Raw genomic sequence first — 20,422 nt, 5'->3', positions numbered from 1 at the left:
CCAAAAACAAATCAATTTTTTTGGTCAAGACATCTTGAAAAATCAAATAGTTTTTGCATACAAGGACTTAAGTTTCGACCAATTGTGGCTATCACAGCTAAATTATAGAGTATGGTATAGTCCAGTTGAAGCTAACCTAGGCAGATTCTGCCACAGAAAGAGAGAGACGATCCTGTGAAAAGTATCCTGCCAGATGCAATTGATTGATATCGCCTCGGATTAGGAATATGCTCTATGGGACAGAAAACATCTTTTTCTATGCGTTACACATTTGGTGACAAATATGATAATACCCTCATGGCAAGGGTATGCGAAAAAACCCACTGACTGCGCCAGGTCTAAAAATAGCCAAGCTTCTTGCGTCTTGCACGAGGCACGACAGGAATGCAGCTCCAATGCAAGTGCGTCTGCTGCACTTGGACGTGGTCCGCGGCGGCTACGTCTCTGCCAATCTGTGTGTGCCAGTGTGTGTGTGTGTGTGTGTGTGTGTGTGTGTGAGTGTGTGTGAGTGTGGCTGTGCAGACAGCGTCTGGCTGGCCGGGTTAACCTGGAAAGCCACTGGCCAGGCAACCGACCAGCCGACCGTCATATAAAATGTCGCAACGCATGTTAACGCAATAATTTTTTTTTGTGCCCTGAACCCATTGCAAAACGGGGCAAAAAGGGTATTATGGCTATGGGCAAATGTATGTAACAGGCAAAAGGGGGCATCTTCTTTATAAGAACCTAGCTCCTCCTATTGTCATCAATAATTTGTCCCGTTTCCACGAAATAGATATAAGCCGATATCGACATCCTTTATTTGACTATAGTCTATAATATGATTAGCGAGAATACCCGATCCTTGCCCGTGGTACGTATATAATAAAAAAAAAAAAAGCCAAAGAGGGGTGGCAAATGTTGACCTACTATATGTCAATATAGGAAATTTGAGTGTATCATTTTTACATGAATTTTAACTTCAAATAATGTTGCCAGATTTAGATGCCAATTCGATCTAGAGGTCAAACCATCAAACCATAAACAAAGAGCCAAACCTTATGAAAATCGGTTGAGTTTTCACCGAGTAATGGGAGTTTTATGTACAGAGATATATGTGTGTGTGTGTATGTATGTGTGTGTGTGTGTGTGTGTGTGGGCGTGTGTGCATCTTTGTTTTCTAAGACCAAACGCAGACCAAGCTTATTTCTCGCTATGCTGCAAATTTAAATAAAATGAATTTCTAGCAAGTGCTCTCCTCCTCGATTCTCAAGAATTCAAGTAGGCTCTGCAGTTTTTCATGCTTCGCTAGTAGTGTAGTGCTTATTTTTTTGGTATTTTTGTTGTTTTGTTGTTTTTTCGTATGTATGTAATGTATGTAAGTATGTATGTATGTAAGTATGTATGCATGACCATATATATGTATGTATGTACATATGTACATATGTATGTATGTATATATGTATGTATGTATGTATGTATGTATGTTTGTACATATGTATGTATGTATGTATGTATGTATGCATGTATGTATGTATGTATGCATGTATGTATGTATGTATGCATGTATGTATGTATGTATGTATGCATGTATGTATGTATGTATGCATGTATGTATGTATGTATGCATGTATGTATGTATGTATGTATGTTTGTATTTATGTACATATGTATGTATGTACATATGTATGTATGTACATATGTATGTATGTATGCATGTATGTATGTATGAATGTATGTATGTATGTATGTATGAATGTATGTATGTATGCATGTATGCATGTATGCATGTATGAATGTATGTATGTATGTATGTATGTATGAATGTATGTATGTATGTATGTATGTATGTATGTATGAATGTATGTATGTATGTATGTATGTATGTATGTATGTATGTATGAATGTATGTATGTATGTATGTATGTATGTATGTATGTATGTATGTACATATGTATGTATGTATGTATGTATGTATGTACATATGTTGCATATCGTGTGCGTTGATCACCAATCAGTTAGTCAGTCAACCAGTCAGGACAAACATTTCTATAAATAGAGACAAAGTAGTAGAACCAGAATATTTCACCCCCCTTTAAACTTTTAAAACTCATTATTAAAGGATTTTTGGGGTTCTGTACGTACATACATACATTTGAATCTTAAACTAATGTTCTGAAAGGTATCCTCTAGTCGGACACACCCGATTTGAACAGTCTTGTTTTATTTTTGTTGCATCGCTGCAACACCACCTCCCGCTGCCGGCTGCTGGCTGCTGCCTGCTCCCCGTGCTGATGAACATGAACCATGACGCAGTAGGTCATTAATTGTTTACGTGGAAATGTGCAATGTCTGGCGCGGCACAGGTAAAACGACGCACAGGTAGGTGCGCGCTGAAGCAGGCTAATTTAGGGCTAGGGTTGGCAGCCTGAAGCCAGCAGCAGCACTTTAGACATTGACAATTTTTGTGGGAAGTGGAGGGAGTGGAGGGGCAAGGGGGGAGGGGTAGGGGTCTGCCTCAAGGACGTTGCCAAGTTGAGCAAATTAGGATGCTTGAGTTAAGCTAACAGCGGCCACATGCACAAGTCACACTCCAGTCACGTTTCGCTACGTTTGCGCCTACTCAATGCAATTGTTGCATGTCTGTCTGTCTGCCCGTCTGTCTGTCTGTCCTGTCTGTCTGTCCCGGCTGTCTGTCTGTGCGGCCCGTCTGCATATGTTGGCTTGAGCACGTCCTTAATGTCATGACGATGACGGCAGCAGCCAAAATAAAACAAATGCCAAACTAGCGCGCCAAGCAAACTGCAAGTCACAGGCACAAAACAGGCAGAGGCAGGCAGGCTGAAAGACAGACGGACGGACAGACGGGCCGCAGCTGAAGACAAACGCGAGTGCATTATGCAGCAAACCTACCTAAAGCTCGCGCACCTGCCTCTGCAGCAACATTGCAGACAACGACAGCGATGACAGCAACAACAACAACAGCAACAGCAGCAACAGGTTCTTTATTTTTAGTAGTCGCATTTTGAAAACCGCCTGCTCAATGTCAACTCAACGTTTGAGACTTAATTGTTGCCTCTTTGCAGTATTTTTTTTTTCAACAAAACATTCTTTGTGCCTGACTGGCGGCAATTGTTGTTGTTGCTGTTGCATCATGTGGCTTGAAGCATGTGCTTCATTGAAGTGCTTGCCAAGTCGAGGCTGCCTAACAATGATTCTTCTAAAATACTTATATTTGTGCGTTATTTAATTGAAAAATGTTGTTCGCTTTTCTATATATTTGCAGCATTCATCAATTGGTGTCGCTCTTGTTGTCGCTCTTGTTGTTGTTGTTGTTGTTGCTTGCCTTGTCATGCAGCAGCAGCAGCATCAAACAAACAGTCAGAACAATTTGACATTTCTAAAATCAAATTACAAATACAAGCGCAGAAACATGCTGGCAATGCGCGCACTTCCGTTCGCAGCGCGCCAGCCAAACCAATTAGCGGCAACATTGTCAAAGACGTCAGCAACAGCAGCAACAGCAACAGCAGCAGCAACAGCAGCAGCAGCAACAGCAGCGGCAACAACTGCCGGCAAATGTAGCACAATTCCAAGTTTATTTATAGTAATCATATGGAAAGCTTTGCAGGCAATGGCCAATTGCCTGCTCAATGCTGCTCGCAATGACAATGACAATGATGATGATGTTGCCGATGATGATGATGAGGGGAATGCGTATGTGAGTGCCGGCTATGACCATGACGTCAATACACAAATACAAACACATTCACGCACTACGCAAGCCGGTAGCAAGCACGACGACAACATTGACGCTAATGACGAGGTGTCAACGGCACGTGAACGACAACAACAACAACAGCAGCAACAGCAGCAACAACAACAACGGCGACAACAGCAGCAGCCACATTTATCTAGTTCTAGTCCACAAAAGAGCAGCCGCTGCACGACAACAGCAGCAGCTACAGCAGCAGCAACAGCAACAACAACATCTACAACAACAACAACAACACGAGCCAAGTGTGGAGTGCCATTGATGACTTTGTTAATTGCATTGCTGCTGAGCATGCGCCTCGCATCGGGTAAGTCGCATCCGTCAGATACATTTCACACACACTCTTAAGATTCACATACAGCTTGACCCAAAATTAAAATTATTGCCCCACTCGAGCATACACAGCAAGAATATTTAAGTAACGAGTAGCTTTTTATATGCCCTTGCAGAGAATATTTTACTTTATCGCAAAGTACATAGAATGTATACTATATAAACATAGTATATCAAAAGTTTTGCAGAATATCTTGACAATATATAATAATATCTCTTGATATCTTGAAAAAATCCTTACCTACAACAGACTATAATATCACTTAGTCCCATATTAAGAATCGATCGAAAATTAGTTGTTTTGTTTTCACTTGGCCGGAAATAAAGTTTTCGTGCCAACAAGTCATCAAGGGTATTGTATCTTCGGCAGTCGAAAGATTCTAATTTTTTTCGGAATCTCTGTATTTTTGTATATAACTTTGTTTGTTGTGCGTTCATTCGCCTCGAAATGCGACATGCACAATAAATGTGACACATTCTGCTCAAATATGACGCAATTTTTCAGCACATTCGCATTTGTTTATCCCATGTGCTATATATCAATCGAACGGAAAACCAAAAAATAAATAATAAAAAAAATAAAACTAATAAATTGCAAACAAATTTTCGGCTCCGCTTTGCCATTTATTAGCTGCCTTTTTAGTTCCGATATACTTATTTTTTTTGCAGTTTGATCAGAGGAAAACAAATATTGAAAACGAATCGCAAATATTTCAGACCGCAAATAATATTTGATCAATTTATCAGTGCAATAAATGCGGACTGCGGAATTTTACAAGCAGTTAAGAGTAATAGAGTTGTTTAGCAAAAATTCCTTAACAAATGCGTTGCCATACAACTACTCAAAGAGACATTAATTTATCAAACGCAATAAATTATTTCTGCCTTAAACAAATGCATATCAATTATAGTAAATATGTATACAACTCAAGCTAAATACAAGCACAAACAAATTCGAAATAATACGGGCAATTCGTAGTAAAGAATTTAATAAACGACTGATGAATTGTAGTATTAATCCAATTTGACCGAAAGTCAAGTTGAATTAAACGAAAACGAACGACTGCCGTTCTTTGCGATTCTCATGAATTCAAGTAAGGCTTGCAGTCTCTGTATTACTGACTCTCTCTCTCTCTCTCTTTCTCTGTCTAACCCTCTCGCTCTCGCTTACATATTTTAATACTTTTTCATTGATATTCAAGAAAAGTGATATTTTCAACGTTTTGTTCTTGTTCTTATCGCTGCAGCTGGCACCTGCTGGCAGACACATCTGGACAGTGGGAAATGCAATCAAATATTTTCAACAAACATCACAAAATCGAATTGCTGTGGCGCCAGTCAGACCTTCTCCTACACGGATCGCGAGCTGAGCAGCGTTGAGCATTTCTTTGCAACAGCCATCGGAAATGGGATTGAGTGTGCGCCGTGCCTAGGTGAGTGTCACAGACATTGAGTAACCTCTAGATATGGCAGCAGATGCAATGATGGAACTTTATTGCGAACTTTGCAGAGACCTGCAAGGGCTTTAAATGTGGGCCAAACAAGAAGTGCGTGAAGCGCAAGGGCAGGCCCAAATGTGTGTGTGCGCCCGATTGTGGAGCAACGTTACGCCGAAAGCAGCAGCAGCAGCAGCAGCAGCAGCAGCAGCAGCAGCAGCAACATCAGCAACAGCAGCAACAGTGGGCGTCGTCGGTGTTGTTGTTGTCGCCGCGCGGTTCACGTAGTCTAAGTAGCGAAATTACAAACAGCAATTTAGGTTTAGATGGCGCTAAACGCCAGCATAAACATAGCGACAATAACAACAGCAACAGCAACCGCGCTGATAACCAAAGAAAACAACAGCAGCAACAGCAACAAAGCCAAGAGAAGAGTATGCCAAAGCGAGCAAGTCACCGAAGAGGAATGAGGCAGGGCGAGACGAGGCACAGAAGACTTTTGATTATAGACAGCAGCAATTTGCAAGAGCAGCCCACAACCGACAGCAGCAGCGGCAGCAGCAGCGGCGGCAAAGTGCAAATGCAGATGAAGGTAGAAATGGAGAGAATGACGCCGCCGTGGGGCAGCGAGAGGCGCAGACATAGAAAAAATAACAGCAGCAGCAGCAACAACAGCAACAACAATGGCAAACACTTAACAAGATCAATGACGACGGCAACAGCAACAGGAGCCAATGACTCGTCCACGACGCCTGCGCAGACGACGGCTCAGTCTAGACACAAGTTGGCAAATGCTAATGAACCCGCCAACGACATTAATAGACAGTCGCGGCAAGACAATGCGCCAGCACGAGTCAGACACCAACATCAACAGCAGCAGCAGCAACAGCAGCAACATGCTCCAAATCACGAGCAACAATACGACAATGGAACGCAGAAGCGCAGGCGTAAGCACAAGCACAACCACAAGGATCAGCGGCGCACAAATACCACAATGTCTGGCTCTGGCTCTAGCTCGGGCGGACGTCGTCGTCTGTATCTGGCTGAACACGGAAGTGAAACGGCTGCGTCATCGGGCAACAGTCACGGCCACTTGGCTAATGTCGATGATTTAGCATTTCTGCCTGGAATTTATGAGGCAGCGCCAGTGGTAAGTTGTCTGTGTAAAACCATTGCATACTCTTTGGGTGCATCTCTCCCTCTCTCCCCCTCTCTGTCTGTCTGCCCTCAGCAACATACGAATCCGGTTTGCGGCAACGATGGACGCACCTACAATACCGAATGCCAGCTGCGCAAACGCGCCTGCCGCACAAACAACGCCCAACTAGAGGTCGCCTATCGCGGCCACTGCAAAAGTGAGTACTATGAGTATTAGAGTGAGTACTATGCGTATTAGTGTGAGTACTATGAGTATTTGTGTGAGTACTATGAGTATTTGTGTGAGTACTATGAGTATTGGAGTGAGTACTATGCGTATTAGTGTGAGTACTATGAGTATTAGAGTGAGTACTATGCGTATTAGTGTGAGTATTATGAGTATTAGTGTGAGGACTATAAGTATTAGAGTGAGTACTATGCGTGTTAGTGTGAGTACTATGAGTATTAGTGTGAGTACTATGAGTATTGTTGTGAGTACTATGAGTATTAGTGTGAGTACAATGAGTATTGGTGTGAGTACTATGCGTATTTGTGTGAGTACTATGAGTATTGGTGTGAGTACTATACGTATTTGTGTGAGTACTATGAGTATTGGTGTGAGTACTATACGTATTAGTGTGAGTACTATGCGTATTAGTGTGAGTACTATGAGTATTTGTGTGAATACTATGAGTATTTGTGTGAGTACTATGAGTATTTGTGTGAGTACTATAAGTATTTGTGTGAGGACTATGAGTATTTGTGTGAGTACTATAAGTATTTGTGTGAGGACTATGAGTGTGAGTGTGTGCTCGCGTGCCAAAACGCAGCAGCGTCACAATTAGATTAGATGACAAATTATTGCACATTTCAATTACGGCCAACAACTTGTCGCCAGTGGGGGAAATCAACCGAGGCCCAATGGCCAGACAGACAGAGGAATCGATCGAGAGCGGAGCCGCTGCTGCTTCTGTAATAATTTAATGATACAGGAAGCACTCGCAAACATGCTCAAATGATCAATAAAAACGTACAAGAACGATGGAGGACCCAACTGTATTGCGAGGCCGCAAGAACTTGTTGGATTAGCCGCAAGCGGCAAGCGGCAAGAGCGGCAAGCGCGGCCTGTCGCCTCTTGTTGCCGTGGCAAGACATAAAACGGCAGTGGCAACAACATCTAACGTTGGCGCGTGCCGACATGGCAGCTCCAATTCCAACTCCAGCTTTTCTGGAATGTGCAATCGGGCAATCTGAAGATCTGGCCATGCAGATCTCTCCCTCCCTCTCTCCCTCTCTCCCTCTCTCTCTCTCACTCACTCGTAATTTTGTGCAGAAAAATGAATGCAATTTTTAGCAAGTGTCACAGTTGGCGCCAAGGCGTTTCAACGGCCCATGCGCAAAATGATAAATTTGACAGTTTATAGCCAGCCATATAGAGTATATATACACTGTATGTGTGTGAGTGTGTGTGTGTGTTTGTTTGTGTGTGCGTGCGCGCGCTTTTGGCGCTAATCATAGAAATTGGCAAACAGCTTATTTATAGCATAATCAGCATATAGACGCATATATAGCCACATATATTACAAAGTTGCATAGGCAAGGTAATTGCTAAATGTCTTCCTATATAACCATGCATTTTCAGGTATACAAATTTAACAAGTTTGGCAGTTTTATATACATATATGTAGCTGCTTTCGAATACTTTTGGCTAAACTCTGAAGGCCAATCGCAATGCAAATCGCAGTTGCTCACAGTCGGGATAATGCAGAATTATTATATAGAGGACATATTCCTCAATAGAATCCATTGAGTTTTGACAAATTATTGGACTATGTCCATGCATAATTAAATGCAGAATCAATCGAATAGCCATTGCTTGCAATATTCTGTTGAGTTTTGGCAAAGTTATGAGAGCTTAAAGTTTATTTTTCATATCTATGATTTTATATAATAATGTGTACATATTCCTCCGCAAAATCCGTCGAGATTTGGCCAATTTTTAGACTATTTCAATGCAATTTTCAAAAAATATTCGAAAAGCCATTCCTTGCAATATTCTGTTGAGTTTTGGCAAAGTAATGAGAGTTTCGTCAAGATTTTGAACTACCTCAGAAGCATTTGAAGAGGTTTATAGTATGCTACACAGTTTTTCTTCCCCTCTTATTAATTGATTTAATTTGATTTGAAATCGCCACAGCGAGCTGCAATGGTGTTCAATGTGTGAACGGTCTGACCTGTGTGGAGGATCAGTATATGATGCCGCATTGTATAAAATGCAAAATCGAATGTCCCTGGGATGATATGGCATACGATCTGAATGGCGATGGCCGGCAGCCGGATGAGGATGAGGATGAGGATGAGGCGGCAGCAGCAACAATTGGCGAGGAGAAGCGTGCGGTTTGCGGCATCGATGGCAACACATACAGGAGCACTTGTGATATAGATCGTATGATTTGCAAAATTGGACGATCAATTGCAGTCGCATATCCGGGACCGTGTCGTGGTATGTACAACTACAACTACAACTTTTATACTTCTTCATGATTGATAAGCTTTAAAACTCAATCAAATTAATTGAAAGTCGCAGCCAAGTGCAGGCAGGAAAATTATTGCTAGCAATTGCAGCGGTTGCTGTTGTTGCTGGGATGCTGCTGCTGTTGCTGTTGCTGCTGTTGTCGGTAACGATGGCGGCTGTGCAAATTTAACAACAATCAACGCAGAACCGCAATTTTGCATTTGATTGACTTGACTTGGCTGAGGTTTCAAGTCGACTCACAACCGCAAGTGCTGGTTGCTGCTGTTGTTGTTGCTGTTGCTGCTGTTGTTGCTGCTGTTGTTGCTGTCGTGTTGTCGCCGTGCCATATCAAGTTGCGCTCGGTGTTTGTTGGCTGAAATTGCTACATTTGCTTATACGGCTCCATGATTGCCAGCAATTTGATTAGCCAGTTGCTGTTGCAGTTGTTGTTGCTGTTGCTGTTGCTGTCAGCATTGCTCTACTTTGTGACTGTCGCGCATCCACGACGACATCTCTCTTGCTCGGCATAATTCATGCTTATTAATTTTGTGGTTACATTTGCGATTGATCGACTCCGATTTCCAATTAATTACATGCAAACAGCTGCCGCTGAACGCCTACAATGCGATGTATCTCTGCTGCTGCTGAGATGCAGCAACAACAACAACAACAGCAACAACAACAACAGCAGCAGTTGTTGACGCCTTGGTGTCAGTCGCCGCACCAATTAAAGGCGTGGCGGGTGTTGCATTCTCGCGCGCCATATCTGAACAACAGACAGACAGACAGACGGACAGACAGACTGCCCAAACTGGTTTAGTGTGTCAGAGGCGGCTGCCCGGCTGCAATTGCGTGCTAATTGCAGTGTTTTGTTGGCAAATTACAGCTTGTAATTAATGTTGAAGAAAATACAAATTATAACTACAACTAAAACAAAAGGAAAACCAACTAAAATCTCTAGCACAAGTCCAAACAGCTGCTTACGTACAAAATCTCGACAAATATAAATATTTGGTTTGTAACATTTTTAAATGATAGGCAGATACTATGCCGTAGAATTATTCTAATTAAAAAGAACTTTCCTACTTACCCATTTGATTTTAACACAGCAGCTTGAATTTTCAGTTTTTCTTCATATTATTTCATTTATTTACCATTTCTTACTTTCTAAACATAGAAAGAGTCTACGGCCGATATGCTAGAAGAAACGTTAATGTCATAATTACTGATTTTAGTGTAGGAGTATAAAAAAAAAAACCTATTTTTCCTATAGCTTTCTTACTATCTTTATTGGGCTAATGTCTATATACGAATCTTAGGGGCAAGATTTTGACATGAATTTCGACTAAAAATTATATATTCAGATTTGAATGACAGATTAATGTAGAGGAAAAACTATGTACAAAAAGCCAAACCTCATGAAAATCTGATGAGTTTTGACCGAATTATGGGGGTGGGAAGTTTCGACCTATGTCTATATACGAATCTTAAGGGTAAGATTTTGACATGAATTTTGACTAAAAATTATGTATTCAGATTTGAATGCCAGATTAATCTAGAGGGAAAACTATGTACAAAAAAACGAAGCATCGTGAAAATCGGTTGAGTTTTGACCGAGTTATGGGGGTGGGAATTTCAACCTATGTCTATATACGAACCTTAGGGGCAAGATTTTGACATGAATTTCGACTAAAAATTATGTATTCAGATTTGAATGCCAGATTAATCTAGAGGTCAAATCATGAACAAAAAGCCAAGCCTCATGAAAATCGGTTGAGTTTTGACCGAGTTATGGGGGTGGGAATTTCAACCTATGTCTATATACCAATCTTAGGGGTAAGATTTTGACAATAAATTCGACTAAAAATTATGTATTCAGATTTGAATGACAGATTAATCTAGAGGGAAAACTATGTACAAAAAGCCTAACCTCGTGAAAATCTGATGCGTTTTGACCGAGTTATGGGGTTGGAAAATTTCGACCTGTATCTACATATATACGAACCTTAGGGGCAAGATTTTGACATGAATTTCGACTAAAAATTATGTATTCAGATTTGAATGCCAGATTAATCTAGAGGTCAAATCATGAACAAAAAGCCAAGCCTCATGAAAATCGGTTGAGTTTTGACCGAGTTATGGGGGTGGGAAATTTCGACCAATGTTTATATAGGATATTAGCGGGTACCTTTTGCACATGAAGGTTGACCAAGAATAATGTTGCCATATTTAGTTTTAAGTCCATTCGCCAGGCGTACTCACAAAACTCTATTCATTTGGCAGCTGCCTGAGTTACTCATAACCCGGCCGTAATGCATTCATGTATTCATTCATACCTTGAGACGACTCTTCAAGGCTGTTGCCCTACACCAACTACACGATTAGTTTGGCTGTCTGCGCTAAAAAAAAAAGCTCATAAATTTTGCACACCTTTTGGTGCAAGCTGCCTACTCTACCTTGCTCAAGTTGTTGCACGGTAGCCGGATATTAAAATAAATTAACATCATTAACAATTATTCACTTTTGCTTTTAGCACAAAGGTGTGCGTGTGTGCGTGTGTGCGTGTGTGCGTGTGCGTGTGTGTGCGTGTATGCGTGCAGTTTGTTTGTTTGTTGCCTGCTGATGATCTCGGCAGAGGCAGAGGCTTCAGTTGTTGATCCTCCTGCTCCTCCTGCTCCTCCTTTGCAGTCAGCTCCTGCTCCTCCTTTCCAGCGAGCTTCTGTTCCTGCTGTCTGCTGCGCTGTCCGTGACTTCATGTTGATCATCGGCCGATAAAATAATACATATATATACACACACGCACACACACTCAATAGCTTTCAGTTTGTATGTTTGGTGCGTTTTTGAGCATTTTATCTTTATGGTTAGTAAGTTTATGGTTTTCGTGTGTTTGTGTGCTTTCACATAAATATTTTCCTGTGCCCCGATCAAGAGCCCATAAGAGCCCCCCAAAAAACGAGCACAACCACAGACGCAGACGCAGCCTGGGCAAATTTGCCCCTAAGAAATATGACTACACGTACAAGCCATTAAAAACGCCATTTTCGCGATGACGGGGGAGACGGGGGGCGACGCAGGTTCTGTGATTGCAACTGCCCGTCCGGTTCTCGCTTGTGTCCCTAGTCCACCCTCCCCCCCCCCCTTCCTCCCCCGTCCGCTGTTCGCGACGTCACTTTTGTCTGGCTGAGCGTCTGCGCTGGCTGCGTCTGGGCCGGCTGAAGTTTACGATCGTATTAAAATCACCTTAAACAACACGCAATGCCAAAATGGCCAGACAGCTGAGCCCAGTCCAGTCCAGTCCAGGATTGTGTATGTGACCCATACGACCACAACGAATCTCTGGCCATGCCACACAATGTTGCAATAAGTTCCGCCAGCCAACAGCAGCAGCAGCAGCAGCGGCGACTTAGACGCGTCTGTAAAAACCGGATGGAAGCAGGCTGCCGCTGGCGTTGATTAAACCACGTCGACATAACAAATTACAGTTGGCTTGCATTGTGACGGCATTATCAGCCGGCGCAGCCAGGCCGGCCGGCCGCCTAGCACCAACAACAACAACAACATATCCATCACAATCAACAAGTACAAGTGCGTTGGGGCGTGGCCGCGTGCAGCGGGCCAAAGGACGTTGCCAGACTACAGCGAAAATTGGCAGTTGAAATTAATAAACTTTAACTGTTTCGAATTGCCAGCCAGGCGGTCAACCTTTCACGCAACGTCGCCAGAGCCATGGCCAGCAGGAACTATGCAGAATATACATATCTGCATCTGCCCCGCTGCCCCCCCCCCCCCCCCCCCCTTCTCATCCTTAACCAATAAGCAATTGCGCACATTTGCCGCGGGGCAACATTTTGCAACATTGTTGCTAAGTTCCAATATGTGTATGTGTGTGTGCGGCTGCGCAGCTTGGCTGGCTTGCCTTGCTTTGCGTTGACTTGACTTGGCTTGGCTACCGTCTTGCGCATGTCAGGAATGGGGCGGGCTCTTCCATACATTATATGTATGTATGTACGTGTACACATGGCCATTGCCTGTGGTGTGAATAATGTGGCAGCGTTGAAAATTGCAGTGTGCCACAACAACAACAACAACAGCAGCAACAACAACGAAAACAACACCCAATTAAAAAAGCCAAAACAGCTGTAAGCGTTGTTAAAGAATGGGTCGGCAACATAGATAAGTAATAAAAGCACTCACCCTTAAAATACGCCGCACTCTGTACATATTTCTATAAGCACTGTTTCAAGCCATTGTTTTAAGCTTCACATAACTATTTATATGACATATTCACAACGAAATTTAGCACTCCCGAATCCGAATCACATTTTATTATATAAAAACTGCGTATGTTGCCACCTTGTCTAAAACAATGCAATGTAAACCATATGTAAATTTCATAGGCAATTAATAATTGTCTCCTGAACATAATTAGGCGTTGCCAGCATATTTTAACATTTCTAATAATATTAAAATAATAGGAAATGTAAGCATGATTTTTACCCATGTTAATATTATAAATATATGTATGTACAAGACTTGTTTACTATGTCAGGGTAAAATCATGCACACACACGCACACACGAATCTCGTGGCTATACCAGCTGCCAGTCGCCATCAAGAAATCTGGAAACAACACCTGCCAAAGTTCACATGATTTTTGGCCAGGATATGCGCGAGGGGCCATTAAACGAGCAACTGAAATTGCCAGACATAAAAACTCAGGGAATGCAAAAACTTAAAAACAAAAACTTGAGTGGAGCTGCTTTAAATGTATGACTCGTAAAATGTATTTTTTTTTGCAGCGGACCGCGTCACCTGTGCGGACATCAAGTGCGGCCCAAAGGATAGCTGCCTTGTGGACCTGCAGACGCACATGCCGCGGTGCGTCTCTTGCCGCTACAAGTGCGCACGCAAGCAACAGCGAACGGTAAGTTAGTCATACAAATAAAAGGAATTGATTTAATAACGGGAAATTTCTCTTGTACCTACACCTATATAGCAATACCGGGCGGATAAAATCTGTGGCTACAACAATCACACATATAATTCGTGGTGCGAGATGCGCAAGGATTCGTGTGCCACGGGCTACTTTATAGGCGTCCGAGCCACGGGCGTATGTTAGATCAAATTAGCGAAATATTATCAAAAACAAATCACATTAGCATATATACTAACATATACATATATATAGAGCGTATATATAGCGCATCTCTGTGTAGTTCCAACATCCAAAGATTCTCGTTGTGCGTTTTGTTTAGTGTTGTTAACCGATGCAAGGGCCTTAGGCTGCTGCCAACATTCAATACAAGCATACAGTACATACATACACACATACATACATATACATATGCACTTGGCTAAGTATTAGCGCATTTATCAACACAATCAACAACAAAAACAACACGTTTAATATATTAAAACAATTCTTATGCAACACATCCATGGTAAGAGAAAACCACATATCTTAAGAGGCTTTTGTATTAAACATATAAACATAACCATAAAACTAATTCATAATTAATTTATATACAAATTGGTTGGCACACGCATTTCGTTTACGTTTAGTTTTTACCACAAGCTAAACAAAATGTATTTTATTTATTATTAGTTTTTAAACATATATTTTGTCCATGTTTTTTTTATTATTGTGTGTGTGTTTGAGCGAAGCTAAATTAATTAATTGACTGATAGCTTAACCTTATATAGCAAGATTTTCGAATTACATAATATGATATGCATACATTTGTATACTTTATATATAGACACATACATATATAATGTATACATTTGAGTACACATATTTTATGAGTAATTGTTAATTAAATGTGTGTTTCAAAACTTAAATCAAATAACGTTTTCAATCGCTCTCATCGGACTCGACAAATATGTCATTCGCGCGCTGATAACGCGCCTGCGTTATCTTCAAATTGGCCAATTTTCGTTTGTCCATGGAACGCGGGCCACTCTTCGGCTCACTGCTGCCCAGGCCGGTGGTGCCCTCATTGGCCACCACATTGATCTGTTGGATAATAAATAGAAAGATAAGTAACCCCGTTGAGTTGAATTTCATCCGACTTACAGGCGTTAAGAGGCCCTGATTGCTTTTGCCCAGCGTCTCGCCCTTTTGCCAGCCCAGTTGGCTGAGCATCTTGAAGCCCTTATTGGAACTGGCTATCTCACTGCAATCGAACAAACGAATTAAACTCATCCCACAGCAGGTATATACGCCTCGACTTACGTGTGCACACAGGCCACCTCGGTCTTCTCCTTGTCCGTGCTGCTGCCCACTTTGATGCGCCGCTGGGCACTGCGATCATTATAATTTGGATTCGGATTGACGCTCGCCTCCACGAATTCTAGGAAGGAATATTTAAGTAAGGCTTATAACACACTCACTTATACACACTCACTTTCGTTCTCTAATCCGTATTTCTTTTGCAGCTTCTTCAGCTGCTCCTTGTGTGTCAATACATTGACGCTGGCTGTCGCGGTTGCTGTTGCCGGCGCTGGCGTCTCGATGAGCAGGCCGGGCTCACATAGCCCGCACGTGCTGTTGCCCTCGTGCACGTGACACAGCAGCTTTGTCTGCCCGATGCCAATGACACTGCCATGCATGAGATCCAGCGTCCCACTGGCCGCCTTCGTTTCGGACATGCGCACGCCGTTCAAGACGGTGCCATTGCGGGAGCCCAGATCGCGACATTTGTAGATCGATTGCTTGGTATCGTAGTGAAAGTTCAGATGACACTTGCTCACATTCACATCCGGTATGATGACATCGTGTGCGCCCTCACGGCCCAGCGAGCCACCTTTATAGGTAATCAAATGGAGGCTGCCCACCGTCAACTCCGGCACATTCGTCTCCTGCACAATGATGCGTAGCGAGGGCGGATATTTCTTGGCAATGTCTGTGTAGGTAGGAAAACATTAGTATCAATATAATCAATAATCAGCGATTTAGAATGTTCAGTAAAAAAACGCGAATTTCTTTTAAACACCTTGAAAGCGACTGTTGGCTTTGAACAATGGAACGCCGCTGCTGTCGCAGTCGCTATTGCTGCTGTCGCTGGAATCGGAGCCGGAGCTGCTCGTCGATTGCGACAGTTCGCCGTCTTCGACATCAAGAGATTTGCGATTGGCCGCCTTATCAGCGGAGTCATCATCATCATCAGCATTATCATCATTGCCGTTGCGTTCTTTGTGTCGCTTTTTGGACTTGTGACGATGTTCCTTATGCTTTTTCTTCTGCTTCTTTTTGGCCTTGCGTTTGCTGCGCGCCGCACGCTCTCGCAGCTTTTGCTTTTCCGCCTTGATTTGCTGCAGTGTCGCCTTGTCCGTGATAACGCCGCCGTATTCATCGAACTCGACATCATCGTCCTCGTTGTCATCCTCCAGCTGGTCGTCGCCGCCGCCAGCTTCGTCCTTACTGTTCGCCTGAAACCAGTGAGAAGAAAAGAAATCCGCGTTTTTATCGCACATTCTGATGCTCAGCGCTTACCTAATGCATTGCTACGCATTCGGTCTATGCTTAGTTTGCGGAAACGTGCTAAGAGGCAACTATAATCCACACACTTGCATTAACCGAGGATGGAGGAAGGAGGAAGAGAATATCATCAATTTAATCAGTCAGGTCTTGCTTCTTACACACACTCACCTGCACCTGAGCCTGCGAGTGAAACTCGTACGAATCTTTTGCCTGATCGTAGCTATAATAACAGCCCGTATTGCCGTCATAGTAAAGCCCGTATTCCTGTTACATAGAGTATATTATTTAGTTTGTTTGATTGCTATAGCAGGGGCGTGTTTGTAGGTCCATCATTGGCGATAACCTCTGAAAGTCACCAAGCGCTAGGCACATGCCGCGGCACGTCATAAAGATTACGTTGTTGTAAATTACTTACCGCATTGTAGTAGTAGCCCGTCTTGGGATCGTAGTACATGCCCGATGTCGGCTCATAGACAAAGTTATTCAAGTTCTCTGCATGCTTCGCCGCCTGACGCATCTCGTCCACAAAACTGAAGGCATCTGTTGGCGAAACTGCAAAATTTGTACACCTGATTAAGCACAATTTACAATTACAATTTAAGTCTAAAGCCAACTTATCGCCCATTTACCATCTGCCTGCCTTAGCCTAATGTCAACCTGTTTACATCATGTTGTGCCCCTTAACTGAAACCGGGAACTGGCGCTAATCTCCCAAGCATTAGTTCGAGGCACCATAATTGACGCGCACTTGGCGCTTATATTATTTTTTTTTCCATTTTTTGCAATAGCGCAAATAATAAAATAATTAAGATTAAAACGCAACGGATGTAGCGATCAATCTTGTAAACGAAGGTGTTCGTGTGTAAATTGTTGATACCATCCAATAAAGTCATATGAACCCAAACTATTTGTTTAAATAGCTCTTATCTATACCTCTAAATATATAATATTTGTATGTTCCTATTGCAAACTTTTGTTAGGTCACTGAATTGTGTTAATTCTGAATAGTCTATAAATTAATTAATATAATATTGCCCATCTAAGGCAATTATAGCATGCGGATTTGAAGTCACCTGAACAACTCAGGCCACTAAATTATTCTTCTATAGAGCTTTCATATGCCCAAAATCGAAGACCGAGGTTAAACGACCCCAAACTATAAAATGTACTACAATTAAAAAGAGCTCTAGAGCTCTATAGTTTTCACACTCTCGCCTCTGTTAGGTTTCAGAAGATTTAGTCGGCTGTTTTTTCTAATATTTTCTATTGATGGGAAGGGAGATTGCCGGGTTGTTACTACGACCGGGCGAATGCAATGCGAATTTTTGAGCTTACTCTTATCAGGTGCGGCGCAAGCTGACGAAGGCGTCGCCATTGGCAGGTGATGGTTAGGTTAGTGTCTGGTTAGTCGTTACTCATTATTCGAGCCAGGCGGTTGGAACAAAAAAGAAGCAGAACAGCTAATCAGAGAGAGCAAAAATGGTCGATGTGGAAATACGTGAACTTATGCAACCCTTTGTGCTTAGCGATTATCAGGTGCAAGAAGTGTACAGTCGTTTCTGCCTGGAGATCGAAAAGGGTTTGCGGCGCAACACACACGAGCAGGCCAGCACAAAATGCTTTCCCACCTACGTGCAGGATTTGCCAACGGGCGATGAGATGGGCAAGTATCTGGCGCTCGATTTGGGCGGCACCAATTTCCGGGTGCTGCTCGTAACGCTCAAAGGTCATCACGAGGCGACGGTCGAGTCACAGATTTATGCTGTGCCCAAGGATCTGATGGTCGGGCCTGGCGTCGAGCTCTTCGATCACATAGCCGAATGTCTGGCCAAGTTTGTGGCAAAGCACGACATGCACAACGCCTTTCTGCCGCTGGGCTTCACGTTTTCGTTTCCCTGCATACAGTTGGGTCTCAGGGAGGCCAAGCTGACGCGCTGGACCAAGGGCTTTAAGTGTCCGGGCGTCGAGGGTGAGGATGTCGGACTGATGCTGCACGATGCCATTCAACGACGCGGCGATGCAGAAATTGCAGTCGTCGCCTTGCTCAATGACACCACCGGCACGCTGATGTCCTGCGCCCATCGCAATCCCGACTGCCGTGTGGGCGTGATTGTGGGCACCGGCTGCAATGCCTGCTATGTGGAGCATGTGGATAATGTGGACCTGCTGGATACGGATTTCAAGCGCGCCCAGAAACAGGTCATTGTCAATGTGGAGTGGGGCGCCTTCGGCGATCATGGACAGCTGGAGTTTGTACGCACAGACTACGATCGTGAGGTGGACAGAAAATCAATTAACCGATCCGAGCAGCTGTTCGAGAAAATGACATCGGGCATGTATTTGGGTGAACTGGTGCGTCTGGTATTGTTGCGCGCGCTCGAGCGGAATAAAATTTTCAAGCTGAACACAAAGCGTGCAGCGTTCGTTGCTGTGCTACAAAAGAATGTGGATATCTTTGAAACCAAATACATATCCGAAGTGGAAGCCGACTCCTTTCCGGAGTTCCCCAACACGAGACGCATCGTCAGGCAGCTGTTCGGCGTGGAAAAGGCAACCGTTGAGGATTGCCAGAAGCTCAAGTACATTTGCGAGTGTGTGACCAGGCGCGCTGCCACCTTCGTGGCCATCGGCATAAGTGGCCTCATCAATAAGATCATTGATCGCCGTGTGGTGGTGGGCATAGATGGCTCTGTCTACCGCTATCATCCGAAATTCGATGGTTACATCAGGGAAATGATGCAGAAACTGGTCAAGCCAGGCAAGGAGTTCGATATTATGCTGTCCGAGGATGGTTCGGGACGTGGCGCAGCGCTCGTTGCCGCCGTCGCCAGCAAAACAAAGTGAACGGCAGCCAAAGTTAGCAAATCGGTCAACAAATATGTTAATGTAGAATTTAATAGCATTAATAAATTGTTCTCTTTTTTTACACTCACGTTCCTTTCCGGCTTGTGCCGCCACTCCATTTGCATTTGTATGGCCATTGGACGCCTGCGTGTTCTTTTCACCGCAACTTATTGATTCCTTGTTCAGCTGCAAGATTGGATTGGGCTTATTTTTTGTTTGTTAGAAATTTGCCAAGTCACACTGGGACTCACGAATTGTTTTAGCTTTTGCTTATATGATGCGATCTTTGTGTCGTATTTCCTAATAATTCCATGCAACTTTTCTACGTACGCGTAAAGCTGTTTTTGCTCTAGGGCCTCCACATCCTCCATAGATTTCAGCTCTATGTAATCGTGAGCCGAAGCCTCGTCGGCGGATGCTTGGGAGGCATCTGGAACGGTTGTTGACATTGTTTATGCCTTATATCGCAGCTCTACTCATATGACTTGTTTTTTAATTGTCATTGTCTAAGGAACTTATTTCTACAAGTTGTGCACTTGGGCAGCGTCTTATTTTTTCCGCAGGGAATTTTTCCACCGGTTGTCAATGTTTTTTTTTCTACAGTGCTGGCTAATGTTCTGCTTTTGGTCTTAGCGATGGGCGATATATTTCTCGAATCAGAGCTGTCAAAAAATATCGAACTAGAAATTCTAATACTGGAAACTCTAAATTAATATAGAGCGATATATATCATTAAATTTAATTTAGCATCTTACTATACTCAACAACATTTCATATGCCTAGAAAAATCAATTTCATTATAACCAAATCAGATGGATGCGTGCCAAGGCTTAGCGATATTTACCCAAACCGTGACAAGTACAAGTATTCAAAAGTAGTCGTTTACTAGTTTCAAAAGTTAAGGCGACATAAAAATA

The 20,422-nt window shown here is 43.0% G+C and overlaps 3 protein-coding genes and 1 long non-coding RNA gene across 7 annotated transcripts; 3 read left to right on the top strand and 1 right to left on the bottom strand.

Moving 5' to 3' along the window:
- Positions 1–3,306: 3,306 nt before the first annotated feature.
- LOC135430879 (myb-like protein AA) lies at positions 3,307–14,519 on the top strand. Its single transcript, XM_064685698.1, has 7 exons — positions 3,307–4,061; positions 5,335–5,520; positions 5,598–6,673; positions 6,755–6,878; positions 8,858–9,163; positions 13,978–14,102; positions 14,175–14,519. The coding sequence occupies exons 1-7, from the start codon at positions 3,332–3,334 to the stop codon at positions 14,295–14,297; spliced, it is 2,670 nt and encodes an 889-aa protein (XP_064541768.1). The 5' UTR covers positions 3,307–3,331; the 3' UTR covers positions 14,298–14,519.
- On the top strand, positions 13,526–13,923 carry LOC135430891 (uncharacterized). Its single transcript, XR_010436692.1, has 2 exons — positions 13,526–13,658; positions 13,710–13,923. It is a non-coding gene; the product is annotated as an uncharacterized LOC135430891 (long non-coding RNA).
- Positions 14,520–14,615: 96 nt separating the features above from the next.
- LOC135430880 (angiogenic factor with G patch and FHA domains 1) lies at positions 14,616–20,099 on the bottom strand. 4 transcript variants are annotated; one of them, XM_064685702.1, is made up of 9 exons: positions 19,757–20,099; positions 19,595–19,691; positions 17,077–17,213; positions 16,830–16,925; positions 16,674–16,746; positions 15,586–16,083; positions 15,414–15,531; positions 15,255–15,354; positions 14,616–15,194 (listed from the first exon to the last, which is right to left on the bottom strand). In XM_064685702.1, exons 1-9 carry the CDS (start codon positions 19,952–19,954, stop codon positions 15,033–15,035), a joined length of 1,479 nt encoding a protein of 492 aa, XP_064541772.1. In that variant the 5' UTR covers positions 19,955–20,099; the 3' UTR covers positions 14,616–15,032. The 4 variants fall into 4 exon arrangements, with proteins under 4 accessions (XP_064541772.1, XP_064541770.1, XP_064541769.1 ...); XM_064685700.1 differs by lacking the exon at positions 16,674–16,746 and adding an exon at positions 16,174–16,609 and having other exon boundaries at positions 16,836–16,925; XM_064685699.1 differs by lacking the exon at positions 16,674–16,746 and adding an exon at positions 16,174–16,609 and having other exon boundaries at positions 19,757–20,098.
- Positions 18,061–19,585, top strand: Hex-C (Hexokinase C). The gene has a single exon (XM_064685706.1). The coding sequence runs from the start codon at positions 18,141–18,143 to the stop codon at positions 19,503–19,505; it is 1,365 nt and encodes a 454-aa protein (XP_064541776.1). The 5' UTR covers positions 18,061–18,140; the 3' UTR covers positions 19,506–19,585.
- Positions 20,100–20,422: the final 323 nt, after the last annotated feature.

This window comes from Drosophila montana, unplaced genomic scaffold (assembly GCF_035044405.1).
Source record: "Drosophila montana isolate Dmon_TW-CO22-7 unplaced genomic scaffold, ASM3504440v1 contig_3084_1, whole genome shotgun sequence".
Classification (NCBI taxonomy): domain Eukaryota; kingdom Metazoa; phylum Arthropoda; class Insecta; order Diptera; family Drosophilidae; genus Drosophila; species Drosophila montana.
The sequence above is the reverse complement of the archived record's forward strand: the minus strand, read 5'-3'. Positions and strand labels throughout refer to the sequence as shown.